This window comes from Camarhynchus parvulus, chromosome 2 (assembly GCF_901933205.1).
Source record: "Camarhynchus parvulus chromosome 2, STF_HiC, whole genome shotgun sequence".
NCBI classification, from domain to species: Eukaryota; Metazoa; Chordata; class Aves; order Passeriformes; family Thraupidae; genus Camarhynchus; species Camarhynchus parvulus.
In genome coordinates, this window is record NC_044572.1 from 69,409,459 (window position 1) to 69,427,433 (window position 17,975).

Consider the following 17,975-nt stretch of genomic DNA (forward strand, 5'->3'; position numbering starts at 1 on the left):
AGGTTGTTGTTGGGGAGCTACACTACTGAGACAAGGACTCCTTTTTTTAAGTTATTGTCTTTCATACAACAGTTGGGAGAGGCAAAGTGAAGACCACTGGACTACGCCAATGTAGCTTCATACTCACAAGGGGCCTCTGCAATTCAGCCTAATCTCTGATTTTTAAAAATATTTTTTCCTCCTCAGGGGCTGTTAGTAGGCGAGTATGTACTGTAACTCCCCGATGGGGTAGGAAGAGAAACAACTCTCCTGCAGGCCCAGCTAAGAGAGGCTATTTCCTAGCTTTTGGTGTTGACAGTGAAGAATCCCCTTCTCAACTGACTGACAAAACTTGTCCTTCTCCACAGTGTGGTCATCACCTTTAAAGATCACATTTAGAGCTTGTGCACATGAGGGAGTTTCACCTTGGCAGACAGCACTTGGGGTTTCCAGTATGCCTCAGGACACAAGGAAACTCTCATATGTTGCTCTGAAGAATTTCTGTCCTTAAAAAAAGATGGCAGATAGAAGGTAAAGAGGGGCACAGAGGAGGGATGGTTCCCAACATTGCACTGCAGCAGCTATGGAGTTTTGGCAGGTCTCGGGTGTTACTCTCTGGACCTCCACATGCTGGACCTTTCTGCCATCCTGATGTCAAAATCCCTGCTGGAGACCAGCCCTCCATGCCTAATTTGGACTTTTTGCAGGCAGTTGTGGCTTCAATTTCATACCCAAGTTGTTTTTCATTTGATTGATACTCCTGAGAGTGACCTTTGGCTGACCAAGGTGACAAATACTTCTTCAACCATCTGGGAGGGCTACAGCCCCAGTGTTTCAATATGAGCTCTCTGGTTTGGAATGCCAGCTCCTTTTTGTGTGAGGTTTGTTGAGCAATTTTAAAACCATTCATTACTCCAGTGAAAATGATCAAAAACACAAACAAGAAACCCCACGACAGCATGTAGCTGGCAGGAACACTTTGGTCATTAATGTGGCAGTAGATTGTCCTTATTCACAGTGAATGTCCATTTTTCCAGGACACCAGCTGTGTACCTAGATTTTTTCTTGACAGTGTTAATAACTTACATGGTCAGGAAGTTAGTTCATGGTCAAGGAATTGTGAAAAGCTGGGGCTTCTGGAAGTTTGCCACCTACTTGGGATTCTGCAGAGTTTGAATTGCACTACTGTAAGTATGGGTCTTTGCACGTTACTGAGACCCAAAAAATGCCAAGAAAACCTCTAACCTAAGGCAAAATTTGACTCTAACAGAAACTCCATCAGCACCAGCATGTAAGTGACAGAAGAAAATGTATTTCTGAAAGCTCAGCTAAAAACATTACCAAACTTTGGGCAAGGAAATATTCTTTTAAAGACGCCAGACTTCTTTTCCAAACTATGTTTAAGTTTTTGCCTTCAAGATGTTCCCCTTGACAGACCCTCTATTTTTCTTTTCCTGCAAACCAGAGATGTTTCCCTGTTCAAGAACAATTTCCTATTGCAGATGAAAGATGCTCCAACAGAGACACTATAACCTTAACATCATTCATAAAAATCTCCCAGAGCTCACAACAGTTTATGGATTTTAAAGTTTTAGTGTATTATCTCCTGTTTGCTGCTACAAAAACCTAGCACAAACCTGTAATAAATGTTTCCCTCCCACACTCTCCCCCCTTTCCCAAAGCAGATAAATTCATCTTGAGTCTTGTGTATGCACATGCACACTCATATATTTCCAAGCCTTTCAGGACACCTACTCACATGCCATAATTTCATTTACAGGAATAGCCACTGAAATTCTCAAGATGGAGGTCTAATATTAGAAATCTCTGCCGCACCATGGTGAACACTGCTTCAAAGTTTAGTGTGTGAGCACCATTTATCTGACTGTTTAACAGCATAATTCAGGCTTACACACAAAAGTCTGTATTTCTTTACTTTATAGCCTGCAGTTGTTCTCACTTCAGATTACAATAGTATGAATATGAGCAAGCTGGTTTTTCAGGCTATGTCCACAGCACTGCAGATTCCCTGTTAACACACATTCTTAACACTTCCTTAGGGTGACCAAGTTTGCCACACCTGATATAATTTCTCCCTCCACTCTACACTTAGGGATTTTAGCTCTTTTGTTAAAAGAAGAGGGAGAGACAATAGTGTTAGTGGAGTAGTTGTGGCAGAAGCAAATTAATTTTGAATAATTTCTGACAGAGCAGAAGCCTCTAATATGAAAGCAAGCAGAATCATGTTACTTCTCATCAGCTTAAGATGCAGCCCATGAAAAACTGTTTCTCATCTGAGCTACCATGCACATATTTTCCCCTACCCATTAGAATCACAAAATCCTTCTCTTCTACAGATCTCTGTCTCTGTTCATCACCGTAATACCAGGGGAATCAAATGCTTTGCCTTTAAGATACTTCCTTTAAGAGCTTTTTATAGTTTTACATATGCCATCAGCACTTTCTGCAACTACTCTGCTCTTTTTGTTGTCATCCTTGACAAGACTTTCATCATGCACTTAATGCTCACTTCTACTACTATGCTCAAACTGGCAGGTCTGCCCAGGGATTGAACTAGAATTTCCTGTACCTTTTTCACAGCGTTTACACCTGCAAGGACAAAACATGGTATTAGTGCAGAATACACTTAAAGCAGAGCAACTTTAGAAACATAGGTGAAAAATGCCTACACAGATACTGCATTCAAATAACATTAAGCTACTTTGTTTCATGGTGTAAAATTAACTGGTTTAATATTCACATTGAGAAATAAAAATGGCCCTTAAATGAATCATGACAGCAAAATGTTTCTCAGTTACTGAAAACCTCACCTGAGGTCTTCTAAACTTGACATTAGGCTATCAATCTCGCCTTTAAAGGAAAGGGAGAGCACCGAAATTCCCCTTTGTTCATACAGGTTCCTGAGGGCTTAAACCTGTTTTTCCCTGAAAGGCTATATATTAAACCCAGCAAAGATAGAATTGCAGTACACAAATTAATTAGGTCAATTGCCTGGGTAAATTTTAATTTTTTTAATTATTATTTTTTATTAATTGTTATTATTTTATTTAAACATTTTCATGTTGTCTTTTAAATTACTACAGTTGCAGTAAGTTAATTCCCAGTTGGAAGATGGCCTAATCTATTTTGCTGATGTTATATGACATTGAAGTATATAAACAGAACCATTGGGGAATTCTCCTCAGAGATAAAGAATAGCATAACGTAATTCCCATGTTCCTAACATATCTCCCAAGTAAACAACCACAGCACACTGCTAATACCATGTGTGATGGATTGTTTGCCTGTCTTTTTTAAGAGTATAATTTCACTTAGATCAGAGATATAAACATATTTTTCACTTTTGTATTAGGCTAAATTTTCACCAATATTTGTATTAATCAGCCACTTTGACTTGAAACTTGAACTACACATTTTTCTGAAGCAAAGGTCTCTTCAGAATGTGTAGTTTCAGTTTCAGACCTTACCTTCCCTCTGATACCTCTTCATCATAACTTTGTTCTGCCTCATCTTCCTTTTGGGAAGGAGCTGGTGCTTCCTCAGCACCTTTTTCACTCTTATCAGCATTTTCCTTCCCTTCACTCTCTTTCTCCTCTTGTTGTTCCTCAAGTGCATCTTCAGGCACTTGATGTTCCTTCTTCTCCTCAGTTGCTGGGGACTCACTCTCTATCTCCTGCACAGTTAGTTTTTGACAAGCATCATCAACAGCATCTTCTTCCTGCTGCTTTTCTGGAGTGAAGGACTCCTGAAAAGAGTTTCTCCTATATTCATAATGGCTTTCTAAAGACAGACTTTCTTGTTTCTCCTCTAAATCTTCAGTATGAAACTCGGGAGGATCCACTTCAAGCAGAAGGGAGCTTTCCCTCTTGGCATTTTCCTTGTTAAGCTTATCAACTTCCTCTTCCTGAGAGCAGGATTGACTCTGCTGGATGTCCCCATCTATAAGAGATTGCAAAGTAATCTGTCAGTGGTTTTCTGATAGTCAGCAACAGTATTAAAGTAGGGCTGCACACTTAGCATAACATCTGTTGAATTTTGTGCTAGGTATTTGTTTTCCTCTCCCACCTTCAAGGTCAGTACAAGTGTCTCCTGGCCAAGAGAAGACTTATTTAAAACTGGGATTTCATGGGTCCCAAATGTTTTCTTTGAGATACAGCACTAGAAAATGTTTCTCTCACTCGAAGTTATTGTCAGCGAAGTCAAGGTTGACAATTCAACTCCTGATGCAAAAGACTTTATTGAGCAGTTGGATACCCGGTGCTCACTCATGCTGATGAACACACATGTAACTCAAGCAACTTCACTGGAGTTGCTCAGAAAAGTCATGGCTTTTTCTGTGTTATTTCTTAGGAGCTAGAAATTGATCAGAGAAAAAAGTAGTCTAACCTGTTGAATCTGGCGGCTTCTTTTCTTTTGTTTCTGTTTCACTGAAATGTGACTTTTCTTTGATGACCTGTGAAGAAGGCAATTGACATATTAGTGAATTTATACAGTGCACATGTTGTATCGGTCCTCATGAAATCACAGCCTGATTTTTTTTTTATCAAATGCAAATACTCTGTGTTCTAACTCACACATTTCCTATAAATGATAGTCTTTATTTTAATCACTACAAGCCAATTGAATTGATAGCAGTGCAAAGCAAGAGAAATTGTCTTGGTTGTAATCAGCATCACTGTTGCCATAAAAACAGCCTAAAAAAGATTAGGACTGAACCTCAGAGAATAAACCAGAGAAGCATCCAGGAATCAGCTGGATGCTTCAGGCATCATCTGCCCTAGCTTTTGCTGTTAAAAAATTAGGTTAAACCAAATCTCGGAAAATTTAATATTCTAGGAAAATGTTCGGTAACAATCTTACTGGCACTTATCAAAAAGTTCCTTGCTGTTTAATCAGTATTTGGTAATGACTTCTTTAATGATGCAACAATTTATTAAGGGCTGACTGAGACATGACCAGGAATCGGAGCATAAAAGCCATAACTTCAGCTTGCGTCCTTCTTTTACTTACATTTTACAATGTTGCAGTGACATCTAGAGGTGCTTCATACCAATCCGGGTCCTCATAAAACCCCCGGAATTCCTGTTACCTTTGTGGATATTAACTCCTGTTTCTATGCTATGTGCTCCGTGTGTTTTTTCCTGGTCACTCAGAGACTTGCCAGAAGGTGACCACAGTACAACATGGTTCGGTGCTCCTTTTTTCACCTTCTTCCTCTCACAATGCTATGAAACTGGCACCATTATTACTATTATTAGATCCACATGGTGTGAAAAATGCTTTCACCTCAAAATATTTTCCAGAGGGGCTACCAGCTAAAGCATTATTGTACATATCAGGCACTTAATATTGTACAAGCTCAGGCACTTAATTTTGAGTGACTTAACCACGTGATCAGTCCCACAGCCCTGGGCACCAACCAGTCCTTTACGAGACATTTGTTCTGGTAGGTCCTCCACATTTTTTTATGCTTTATTTTTTTATTTTAATTTCATCAGGCTTTAGAGAAAATAGGCACAAAATCAAAGCAAAGTGTATCCGCTATAAACAGAGTTCAAGGGAAAGGAAATTCCACGAGAAGCCAAAAGAGTTGAGACAAACTGGATGTAACTGCATGGATGGATTTCAACAGGGATTGTTCAGAAAATCTTGATCCACAAGGGACAAGGAAAATGTAATACAAGCATAAGACCTGAGACTGACAATTATTTTGGATGCAGTTTGTCCCAGGAAGTTGCAGGCCATAAAACGAGAAAGGCCACAATACAACCAACAAGGTAAATACCTTTGAAATATAAATCGGACCCTTGTTCCCACAGAACTTAAATATAATGTAATGTTGCCAGACAGAACACAGGGAATCAACCAATGCCGTAAAAAGCACTAAAAAAAAAAATAGGGAAAAGCCGCAGACTTATTTATTCTGCACTGTGTTGGCAATTAGTAATGCACTCGCATTCCTGTAAGTATGTCAGCCTCTCTGTGCCACTGAGAACATCAGCTCTGATCAAACACAGTCAGCTGAGCAAATAACCAGAGAAATGGCCTTCAAGCTCTTTGAAGCATGAGGCCAGATTTCACTTCTGCATTCAGAATTAATTGCAGACACACAGTACTTCCAACTAAATATTGCTGTAGTTTGCAGGTGTGAAATACAGAAGCCAGCTTTTGAAAATCCATCTAGTGGAAGGAACACTGGACAGTGCTGAATACCTGAGACTGCCAGGCCATTACATAAATTACTACTCTGTTTACTCAACCATCATTTTTGATCTCTGACATTTCAAAAGCAGATGGGGACTTCATACAAATTTGAATTTTAAAAAAATAATACAAATTAAATATTTACTGATATCCATCAGAATCAATTTGCAATAAATATAGGGGCAAGAGTGCTCTAGAGTAAGAAATACAGCTATAAGGACTAGATATTGAAATAACTGTAAATACATGAGCAGTCTATACATGAACAACCCAGTTTTCTACACATTTTGCTGTTTGTAGAAACATGTGACTTCAACTTGTCAAATCTTGACCTGGCAATAAAAACAAGACCTTTTGCCCATTATTTCTTCCCTCTAAAGGGTGGGGGCTCACCAAGTTCTCTGGACTTGCCAGAAGTCAATGTATCCTTCCTATCCCAGCCACAGGCTGTACAAAGACCTCCTTGTGGTTTGTCAGGAGCATGTGTGACGTCCAGCCCCAGGCAGCTGAGCAGCTGCTCTGAGAGCCCACAATTCCCAAAAGCCATCACACTCTTTGAAAATCTCATCTGAAAGGTGTGGTGGCGTGTTAAAGACATCTATCCCACCTAATTACTCTTCATACCACCCCTCTTCCCTCAGTCTGTTAGAACTTTCTTAAGGGTCTTTATAACTTAATCCCTAATAATATAATATTTATTTATGCATTATTCTTCGCAAACTTATGTAACATGACTTTTTCCAGTCTGTAATTTCTGAAATTACAGTAATCAATATTTCTTAGTAGAAAACATTTTTTCCCTTTCTTTAGTGACTTGAATATGTAAAATCAGGTAAATGGCACTACAGTAATTTTTCCAAGTCGTAGAAGCCAAAAGCTTCAAGAAAAGCTTTGTGAAGTACGCTTTTTTTGTTCTTGGGGGGTAAGGGGATAAGCTTTTATTTCACAAAAGCTTAAACATCAAAGTTAGTGTCGTGACCCTGTAAAGTATACCACAGCAAAAATGTGTCTGTATCTACAAAATTTTGTATTGTGTCTTCAAAAATATGTTTTCTAGACTTAAACATATTATTTCATAGAGTAGTGCCAGACCCTAAGTAAGAGAAACAGAATAAAAGCCCAGGTGAAGATAAAGAACAATGTGAGATAGTCCAGAGGCTGAAATTTCAGTACAGACCAATGAAAAAAAAAAAAGCATTTGGAAATTTGGAAATTATTTAAATTGACTTTAGAAACCTGCAGAAATCAAGAAAAAGCAGTAATATATAAATATAATATATTCTAATTGAAATTTCAAATGCAGCAAGAAATTAATGTCTTTTATAGACATCTGACTCCTTTTTAATGAGTCCTACATGGTTAAATTCCTTCTTTATACTGCAGCAGTCCCGCCTTTGGAATGTTTTTTTAGCTAACTTTCAGATTTTTTTATTCACCTAATAAAACTCTTTGATTCTTTTTTTCCTACTGCAAAAATTTTTGTAATGAATGGCCTCATGAAGCAACCTCAAGCATTCAGTTAGAGGTCCTTTATCACCCCACCACATTTCATTTTATACCAAGACATTATCCTCAGCTTCCATCTCCCAGTACAAAGACACAAACCTAGGTTTGCATGTGCCTAAACCACACTTTAGCTGTGTCACCTTCTCATATTCTTGATAGTTTGCAGAGCTGTATTATGGCAAGATAACCTGGTTTGGTGTAAGATCTGATCACCATTTATTTATCAAAATTATTAAGTTACGTGAGGTTTGCAATTAATCAGTTTCCCTCACAGCCAGAACTCAGCCATGGGTTTTACCTCTAAAGGTGCTCCCAGTATCGCTGAGGGCGTTCCCAGTATCTCCTCAGTAGTTCCCAGGAGAGTGTAGAACACAACGCAGAGACCTTGGGAAAACCACGTGCGTGGTGATGCCTCCTGTGCCATCCACCAAAGCTGGAATCCATCCCCACCTGCCCTTTCGTGTTCCTCTTCAATACACAGACCTTCCTCTCCTCTCAGCAGTGTAAAATATTCAGTGAGAGTATTTTTGAAACAAACTTATAAATGCTAAACACCACACACATGGGAATTCTGCTTCTGTTGGAAGGTGGTACATCTGCTTACATATCATTATTTTTTTGGTACACTATAACAACTGCTGCTACCTTCAGGCAAAGATTTTTGACTCCTTTATGATTTTTATAGAGCTCCTTGAACTAGATAAAGAAATCATTCTTCTATGAAATCTAAACTCACTCTACAAGCATCTTCTAATCACACACAAAAAATAAGCTTCGAACCATGAGAACCATGATTACCTCAATATGAAATACAAGAGAAGTTTTATGTGACCTGCTGCTTTGAAAATACATAGGTAATGAGGCAACAACCTTTGCATGAAAAAATCCCTCAGAACAGCATCATCCTAGAGAGGGAAGAAGCTGAAAATCAGTCAAGACAAAGCATTGTCCGTTCCCCACTGAAGTTTGCTGTGCTGGAGAAGCTGTGGCTATCCTGTTTCAAATGGATGCTTACTTCTACCACGCCATTCTTGTCAAAAGAGGGGATCTTACCCTGTGGAGTAGAAAAGGCTTTCATGTCATGCAGCCAGACTCCCAACAGAGCCTGTGGCCTCAGCGAAGATGCAACAGGTTGCACTAACAGTGACAGGTTGATTCTAAACATCTTCACTTTTGTCTTGAGGTCCAGTCACTGTCACTTAACAGAGGATTATCAGACCTAAGAAGGCCTTTGGAGGTAGATTGTTTAACTCCAATTGACTGGTTTACTTTTAATGTTTCTGGAATGTACGGAGGCCTGTAATAATCACCGACAAATCTGAGGCTACCAAGACACCCACTAGGACCAGACCACTCAGCGTTACCTGGCTTTGACATGTCCTCTCACTGCCTTTGGGAAATAAAATCAACCAGTCGCTGCTGGTTTTGAGTTTTTCATCTGAACAAATAAGGGGCAACATCAGGCAAGCACAAGTACTGGAGAATTCAGCTGCTTTTCTTACCAACACATTGGACAGTCTCACATCTATCCTTTCCATATACTGCTCAATTTCCTCACCTGTGTGTTGACTGACAGGGTGCACGTGTGCCTCAAATGCACCTGTGCCATAACCCTAAAAGTCTTCCACGTGCTACTCTTTACATTTTTACCGTTACTATTAAATAGGACACCCTCCTAAGTGGGTTCCACAATTGTCACAACGTGACACAGGAGAAAAAAAATCCATCTCGAAAGCAAAATCACTGGCCGATCTTTTTAACTGTGGGGATAAATCACACACTTGTCAAAATTCTCAGGCAATTTTTTTTAATTACAGTATCAGTTAAGTAGCCTTACTGTAAAGAGAGTATTTCTCAATTTAACTAACCCAGCTGATCTAAGCAGGCAATGGTATGGATGGCAAACACCTTCAGACTCCATGAACTGCCCATCCTAAGCTTTTCTCCAAAATCACACAGTGGGGAGAGTTCCATCCAAAGGGTTATAGACTTAAGAAATCATCTCCAACAGCTTTGATGACTCACTTTGAATTTGACTCCAGAAATGAGGTTTCCTAAAAATTCATTTAACAGGAAGGGGGTTTGGGTTGTGGGGAAAGACCTGCTTGGGGCTTTTTAAATTTTCCCTTTATAGACAGACCATGGTTCTGTGGCACCTCACCATGCAGAACCCCACTACTGGAATGGGGTGGGGCTCATTCCAGGCTCTGCTGGGTCCACCCATCTCCATTCCTTCTCACTGCTGCATGTGTATGCAAAACCCAGGATGCTGCCAGGATGGCACCAAATTAGTTGTGTTTCAGAGCAGTCATCCTTGTAATTAAAACTCAGTGTGGTGCAGACGCCTCATTTAGTTGCAATGGCACTCTCCCGCCAGAGGAAATAGTCAGGCATGGTACCCCTACACCTTCTGATAGGGGCTGAGATGAGTCATTACCAGAAAGCTGCTCAAATGTCTAGGATATCTGATGACAAAAGGTGAATTTTAGATGGCTGCAGTGGAAAAAGAATTCCTCCCTGAGCAACCCCTCCTACCACTGTCTCACCTCTTTGAGGAAATTTCTGTTGTTCCAGGACTGCTCTCTGATGAACTGCCTTGCTTTTCTTCCCTGCACCTATCAGTTATCTCTTTATCTTCATCACGAGGTCTCCCTAGTTTTGCGAAGGAATTGTAATGGATTCCTACAATGGTCACTATAACACGTAGGCATTCATGTAATGCTCCAAAAGCTATCCAATGTGGTATGTAGTTATTTAGAAATTAGCTGTGTCTACTTTGATTTCACACATTTTCAGGGTTGTAGAGACAGCAAAATCCCAACAGTGTTCAGGAAGGGATCCTATGCAGGGAACATTGTACAGCAGATACCAAGTTCTGAGGGTAAATGGAAACAAAGCTAAACAGCATTATGAATTGAAAAGGCATGAAACAATTCCTGTGGCTGTCAGCAAGGGAGAGAACAGGGCAAAACAAGATGAAAACATTGTCCTAAGAAAACATATCAGTTTTATGACTGGTTCACAGTCAGAGAGAGAATTTTAACTCTGATACACTGCAGTTCACTCACTCAAAAGCTGAAATTCTTCTACCAAGAACATATTTAAGTAAAGGCATCAGTCGTGAGGGAAAGAAGAGCATTCCCAAGCATAATGGCACCTGTGGGTGCTGACCAGCTGCATTGCCCAAGTAACAGAGAACCCATCTGTTGAGATTCTGCAGAAATCTCTACCCTTGAAACCACCAGCCCAGCAGAAACTCTTGCAAATAGAGGTTAAAAAAAAAAAAAAAAAAAAAAGAAAAAAGAAACATTTCCCACATATTTGGCTGATTTGGCTGAAAGATGAAAAATACACAGAACATGGCCATTTTGGAGAGAATTTAAATAATACATAAGGGACCTGTTAGCATTTGCAGGCAAAATGAAGGAATCAGAACAGTTATAGACTGAGGCTGAATGGATTTTAAAACACATGTGGCAAACAGCAGTTTCATTGTGGGCTCCTACTAGAGCAGCCAGTGACCTGCAATTGCAGTGTGATACCTGCACAGGAGGTACAGAGGGTTCAAGCAGAAAACACAGCTCCCACCACTGGCATGTCTTTAGTGTGGGAAAGAGCCCCAAACTGCTGAAAGTTGTTATTCCTACAGCAAAGCCTGTAGAAATATCAGGAAACCAAAGCTACAGTCACCTGCAGGCAGCTGCAGGAAGTTCAACACTACTTTATGATGGCAACAAAATGGACTTTCTGACTCTCCAGATGAGTATTTGCGGGTTAATAGTATAGAATCTCTAAAGTCTTTAATTTGGAGGAAATCAGTGAAGTATTATTTTACCCTCTTTCTTTATAAGTGGAAGAAGTAGGACTGAAAATGGAGTTATAGACAGGAACATTTTCAACAGGATTATCACAGACTACTTAAAAAGGTGAATTTGAGGAAAACCTCAAGGCTTTTAAAGGCGCTTACTGTAGAACTGCTGATTTCCCTGAGCAGCAATAGCAACAAAATAACTTGTAATTACTTGTGACAAGTAATACACACGACTCCTCTCAGCCATGTGGTGATAAGGTCATGCTGCCCTCGGTGGAAAACGGCTGGGAGACATTTGGCAGCATTGACAAAGCATGAAGTGTCTCCAAGCTACACCATATTACAACTTCAACCCAAACCAGAAATAAACCAAGCTTCTGTATGAAGCAGTGGAGGTATTTCAGGATGGCAATAAAAGGCAGGAAAGCAGAAATTTGCTTCAGAAAAGAGCAATCCCTACATTTTGCAAGAGCACAAAATGTGCCTGTGGAGCCTATGATTAGCAAACTGTTACATCTGCTGCTGATGCTGGGAGAGCAATTACACACCCCAGCTGCTCATACCCCTTCTTTATCTCTCTCTCATTCCCCCTCTTCCCTCTCTGTTCTGCCTCTTTCACAGCTCTCTACATAATATGGTTCTGTAAAAAGAGGCGGTTAGGAAAAATTTAAAAAACAGTACCACATTAGGCAAAGAGCAGCACCTCTCTAGAGAAGGAAGGATGGAAAGGCAGGTGAGCAGCAGGTCAACACCATTCACTGCCTTATCCAGTTGTGCCCATGGGCACCTACTGCACCACCTTCAGTAATTCATTCATAAGTTATTGTTGGATTATTTTGCAGAACCAGGCTGGGGACAGACAAACATTTTGCAGACAGCTCAGCTATTAGAACAAAGAGATGGCATTTACTCATAGCTGCAGTAGGGTGGATGACTAATAGGAACATAATCCAAAATATCTGATCATCTCCACTAGTGCATAGAAGCGGGTTCTGTCCTTCTGAGCTAACTGCAGTGAATGGATTGCCTTGTTCATGGCTGTACAGAAACAGAATAGGACTGTGCATGTCTAATGGGATTGAAGGGTTGCTCAGTGTTGCCACAAAAATTCCATCTGTGATACAAGAGATGATGTTCTTGCTGCCTGGCAGCTTGCACTTCTACAAGGTCAGTACTGTTTAAAACTATCATTGTGTGGGACTAGAGATGGGAACAAAGATCCTGTTGAGAGAAACAAGGATTGGTATCTCCACATTTGGGTAAATGTGTTCATTGCTATGTCACCAGATAGTGGTGCATTTCAGGTGTAAAACTCTGCAAGGGTGAAATCTCCTCTTTTTTATTACTTTGCTTTTCTTTTATCTTTAACCACAACTACATAAAACAGATAGATAAACAGATAAATATGTAGATCTAATTCAAATATGGAGGCACAAGCAACCAGCTTCGCAGCGTCTCATGGACCAGTACTTTGATGAACTTGCTCAGAGATCCTGTTCCCTCCCTCTCACCCAGAGGAGAGTCTGTTTGCCCTAAATGCTGGTACACACTGTCTCTTACTAAGCTGACAGCCAAGCCCAGCAGTCTCTGCTGAAGGTTATCATTCCATGTTCTGTTACTCCTAATGCAGGGCTGACTTCAAATCTGTTTTTACTTAAACCTAAGATGACTAAGTGTTTACGAAAGCCAGCTGTTGTTCATAGGATAGCTTGGTAATTTTATGATGGCCCTTTTCTAATAAATCACAGAGAGAGGAGGTAATGACAAGCTAACATATGTATGCTATCTCATAATACAAACAAAATATAAACAACATAATAATATCATCAGCATGATTCCAGACATGCTCATGCTGCCTTTCCTAAGCCCACATGCTAGGCAAGTTCCTACCAAGGCCACTCAACATCGCCAAGAGTCTGCCTAAATGAAAATGAATCAGTGAGGGAATTACAAATGTAGCTGCTGTTGGAAAAAAGACAGAGACTCCACTTGGCCCTCTCTTTATTTGGTCTTTGTCAGTAGGCTACCTGTGTTTCCATCATGTTCAAGGCCCCTTGCCTCTGCTTCCAGGTATTTTATAGCCCTGAACTCTCCATGGGGGGCACTTGCATCTCTGCCATCCTGTCTCCCCTCTGACCTGTCAGGAGCACAAGCTCCTCCTGTTCAGCTATACCCATTGGTTCCCACAAACTCATTAGCAAAGCTTGCAAGGTCCTCTCCTTTCTCCAACCCCGTGTTTCTACTGCAGAGAGCCTTGCACCTACTCCGGTCTCCAGGAGGTGCCAGTTCATTAACATGCCAGGGCTGATTCAGTTTACATTTATAAATAGTTTAGATGAGTATGTACTTTCACTGGGATAAGTAGGTCTCTACCACAAACTGCAGTGACAGCAGCATTCCAGAGATGACCTGTGGCTCTCACTCCAATGGGGCTTTTACAACAGATGATTTCATTGATGTTTTGAAAAGTAAAAAAAGCCCTTAACTCAGATGCTCAAAATAAATAATCTTTTCTTATCAAAGGAATTGTATAAAACAAGAAAACTTCTCTCCTGTTGAAACTCCTTTTTTTAAACCTGTCCAGCCTGATGTATAAGAAGAGCCTGTAATGACCATTTTTGTTATCAGTCTTCTCTGGCAAGGAAGCTATTTTTCTCTTCAGTTAATGATGCTCTGGAAACAAGGTTGCACAATTTATATCCTCACACAGTGACAGATCGGTCAGTTCAGCTGACTGAGCTTTACAAGATGCTCCTCTGCTGCTACTCAGCACAGACTGATATTTTTATAGCTTCGTTTGAAGGCTCAAATGCTTCTTGTCTATCTATGAAGTGGGGTTGCCTTAGGGTAACCAAGCTGAAAAGCATATGGTTTGCTGACCAGGCCATTCTGAGTAATATTGGCTGCAGTGCTCCTTTTCTTCAAGATATGCTGTTTCCACTAACACCTTCAAACGATGTTTTTCCTGCTCAAAAACTTTAGAAAAACAAACTCAAGAACTAGTCTTTAAATGAATCAAAGAGTAAAGCCTGCATGTGACTTTTTGAGAGAAAAAAAATCAAGCAAAATAGAACAAAATATGAAAAGCAACCTTTTTGGTTCACTGTGGTTAATTAAATACCAACATACTTTGTCAGAAGAAATGCCTTAATTTTCTTCCCCAAAAATGAATATTCAAACTACCTTACAAAAACTTATTAGAGTCAAGAGAGTCCTTCAAGAGATTTTGGTGTCTTTTAATCTGAACTTTAAAGAACATGATGAAACTCTCATTATGGTAACAGAGGCATTTTTTACCCAGGGAAGTTTACACAAGCCACAGCTCCAGTTACAGTAACCCTACCTCAGAGCCCAGTTTAGAAGTCCCCTAGTCCTCACCAATGGAGAGAAATACCAGATAGGAAGAGCACACTTAAGATGTTCCTTGAAATAAAGAACAAACATATGTACATGCCCTGACCCAAGGAGGCTTTTTACCAGTTCCACTAATCTCTAGACCCCAGTGCCCATATCACGACTGCTGCAACTTGATTCCCCCAGATAATTATAAATCCAGAAAAGATCGTTATAAAATTCATGGCCAGGACCCAAGACTCCTAAAGTCTGTCAATCTTTTTTATGTTCTTTGTTGTTATGTTTTACAGCTGCGAAGGAAAAATTAGCAAAAAAAATGAATGTCTGTATAACAAGTAGATTTTTCTATATTTTTTCCACATAATTTGCTCAGCTTGTACTTTTCACTTTTAGAGCACATTGGTTGTTCTTTCTTAAATGTCAACAAAATGAAAAAGCTGAGTATGTAGCAGAACATATCTGTAGCTTGCAATGATTCCTGCCAAGATGAAACACAAACCTGGGCTCACCTTTTCATTTTTCTTCTTGAGCAGATCACCAGCTGTTGTCTCCGAGAAAATGTGCATCCTAAAGGGATGTCCAGCTCCTGCCTTGCAAACTTTACGTTTTTTAACATGATGTTTTACACTTGAATTATGAATTATTAATGTTTTCACCTTTTCTACCAGAGGTCCTACAAGTTTCTGTAGTCCAGAAACACTTTGTTCAAGTCCATCTAGCCTTTTAACCTGCTGCTCAGCTTTCTTGTTTATATCAGAAAGAGATTTTTTCATTTTAAGGCAAAGCCTCTTCACTTCATTATTTCTCATTTTTTTGTTTCTTTCTGTCCTTGATCCAGGTTCAGATGTTTCCGCCTTTACTATCTCCATGTCTTTTTCAATGCAACAGATTTCTTGGGAAAAACTGTTAAGCTTCTTAAGGACACTGTCTTGCAGAGTCAACAGTTTATCAATTTTCTCTTCAAGGGAGGCAAACTTCACATCCATGATGTTGAAACTTTCAGATGTGCTGACATCACTTCTCTCAACATGAAGAATTTGAGGAGGTTCCATTCCATTACCTGGCCCTTGGTTTTGCAAAGTGTTTGGATCAAATCTTTTGGCCAAGTTGTTGACCATAGATGTAGAAGAGCTCTGCCTGCTGGATGTGGTCATTTTGCTGGCTTGGGTATGGGAAGGAAATGCTCTGATGATCAGCTGCTTGAGGACAATATCAGTTGCAAAGGCTTTCCATCCAGGCTGCTCAGATATACAGCCAAGTTTGGCAACTCCAGCTCAACTAATTTATAAACTACTCTCATATATTTGACTAAAACAGAGAGAAGAGACACCCAAATTATTTAGCAGAAAAAAGCCTTTCATCCATTCTTTTCTTTACATATATATTTATCTATCTATTTCAAATGAATTGAATATGGAGATGCAGATCCTAAATGCACTCAGTTCAGTGACATCAGCCCTATCAAGGACCAAACTACTTGCACTCCAATGGCATTTGACAGCAAAAAGGCTACGCGATATGTGAGAAGTCATTAAGGGTAGTGACGCTTTGGCAGTGGTGTTGTTGCTTTTCAAAAGCCTAGTATGTAATGTGATCCCTGCTCTGAAAAGAATAAGGGTCCCTACAGGGAACTTAAATGTGGCTTCTTGAAATTGCTGTTTTGAGGTAAACTTTTCAGATGAAAATTTCTATTCCTTGAAAAGCCTGTTACACCAGGCAGGAAGTCACTAGAGTGGTTAAAAAACAAATACATTAAAGAAAATAAAACAGGGAGATGCTGGGATGCAAATATTCTGAAAATAAGAATAGACCCCTATCCTATGTCTCAGCTACCACATAGCCATCATAGGCACAATTAGCTCCATAGCTAATATCTTCATTTAGTTCTGTATTTAGTTCTGTATTTATCAAGGCTGTTCTAATTTGTCACAAATTAAGAGGCTTATGTTTTACTATCATCTGGTCATCCAAATACAAAAATAGAACATTTGATAGAGACTCAGCTCTTTTCTTTGTTTGCCTGACAGTAAATGTCTCATGATCAGTGATTAATATTCCTAGCTCAAATAGTATATTTAAGTTTTGCTTTTGCAAAAAACCTTTGTTTCTTTCAGAAAGACAACATTGAACAAAAAAGAAATTTCATTACTGGGAACAGGTTTCCCCTAAGGGTAGGTCAGAATTGTTGAACATCTTTCATGTTGGTTAGAAAAATAAAAACAGAATTTAAAAAAAGTATAAAACCAGAATTTCTCAAGTCAGCTATACTCCACAGGAGCAAGAAGTAAATCAATATGGATCAGCTTGATGGAGACAGGCTGCCTCTGAAACACAAAGAAATAGCTACCTTGGACAAATGACTATCATAGATTGACCACACATAGGTCAGTCTGCATTGTTGCCACATCTTTTATAGAAATAAATGCATGAAGTTAGCCAGATTGTTGCTCTGCTCAAAGGATCAAGAGCTTCTTTTGTGATCCCTGTGAACTATTTCTTTTGCCAACCTCAGTTTCTCCATCCTTTAAACAGGGAGCATGAGGGATAATTAGGTAAGGGACATAGTGAGTTCTGAATACCTAACACACTAGATAGTCTTTCAAAATTGCATGGTCTTCCCTTCAATTTTAGGTGGCAAACATGTCTTTTAGAGTCAATCACAGCTGCAATTTCCAAAAGCTTCCAAAGGCATTCTCCCACAACCATTTGTGATTCAACATTTAGTCAGTGTTGATAAGGATAAGCTAATTCAGGAGCTTGTTCTCTGGTTACTGCAGGTTCATAAGCACATTTGTCACCTTCTGGGATCAGCATGTTACTGAAAGTGAAAGTGAAATGTGTTCATGCATGACCCTAAAATATGGACTGAAATCTCTTCTTTAAATAACAGACATTACCAAGAAGTGATGATCATGTGTTTCTGTGCACAGCATATTCACTGAGAAGGTTAACTATTTTTAAAATAGGAAACAGGATTAAAAAAAAAAAAGAGTTTAAATATCTCTATTTCATGAAAAGAATAATACAGGACATCAGTTAAAAAAAGAGGAAGTAATAACAAAACAAAGAACATCACATCAGTACAAGCAAAGTAGTTATG

The 17,975-nt window shown here is 39.5% G+C and overlaps 1 protein-coding gene across 1 annotated transcript in view; it reads right to left on the minus strand.

Moving 5' to 3' along the window:
* Nucleotides 1-15,993, minus strand: part of MYLK4 (myosin light chain kinase family member 4) — a 29,008-nt gene extending 13,015 nt beyond the window's left edge. The window contains exons 1-4 of the mRNA XM_030964114.1: nt 15,385-15,993; nt 4,387-4,453; nt 3,468-3,939; nt 2,570-2,589 (exon numbers count right to left, since the gene is read on the minus strand). Coding sequence (XP_030819974.1) covers nt 2,570-2,589; nt 3,468-3,939; nt 4,387-4,453; nt 15,385-15,993 — 1,168 coding nt within the window. The remainder of the gene's footprint in view (nt 1-2,569; nt 2,590-3,467; nt 3,940-4,386; nt 4,454-15,384) is intronic.
* Between the last annotated feature and the right edge of the window lie 1,982 nt (nt 15,994-17,975).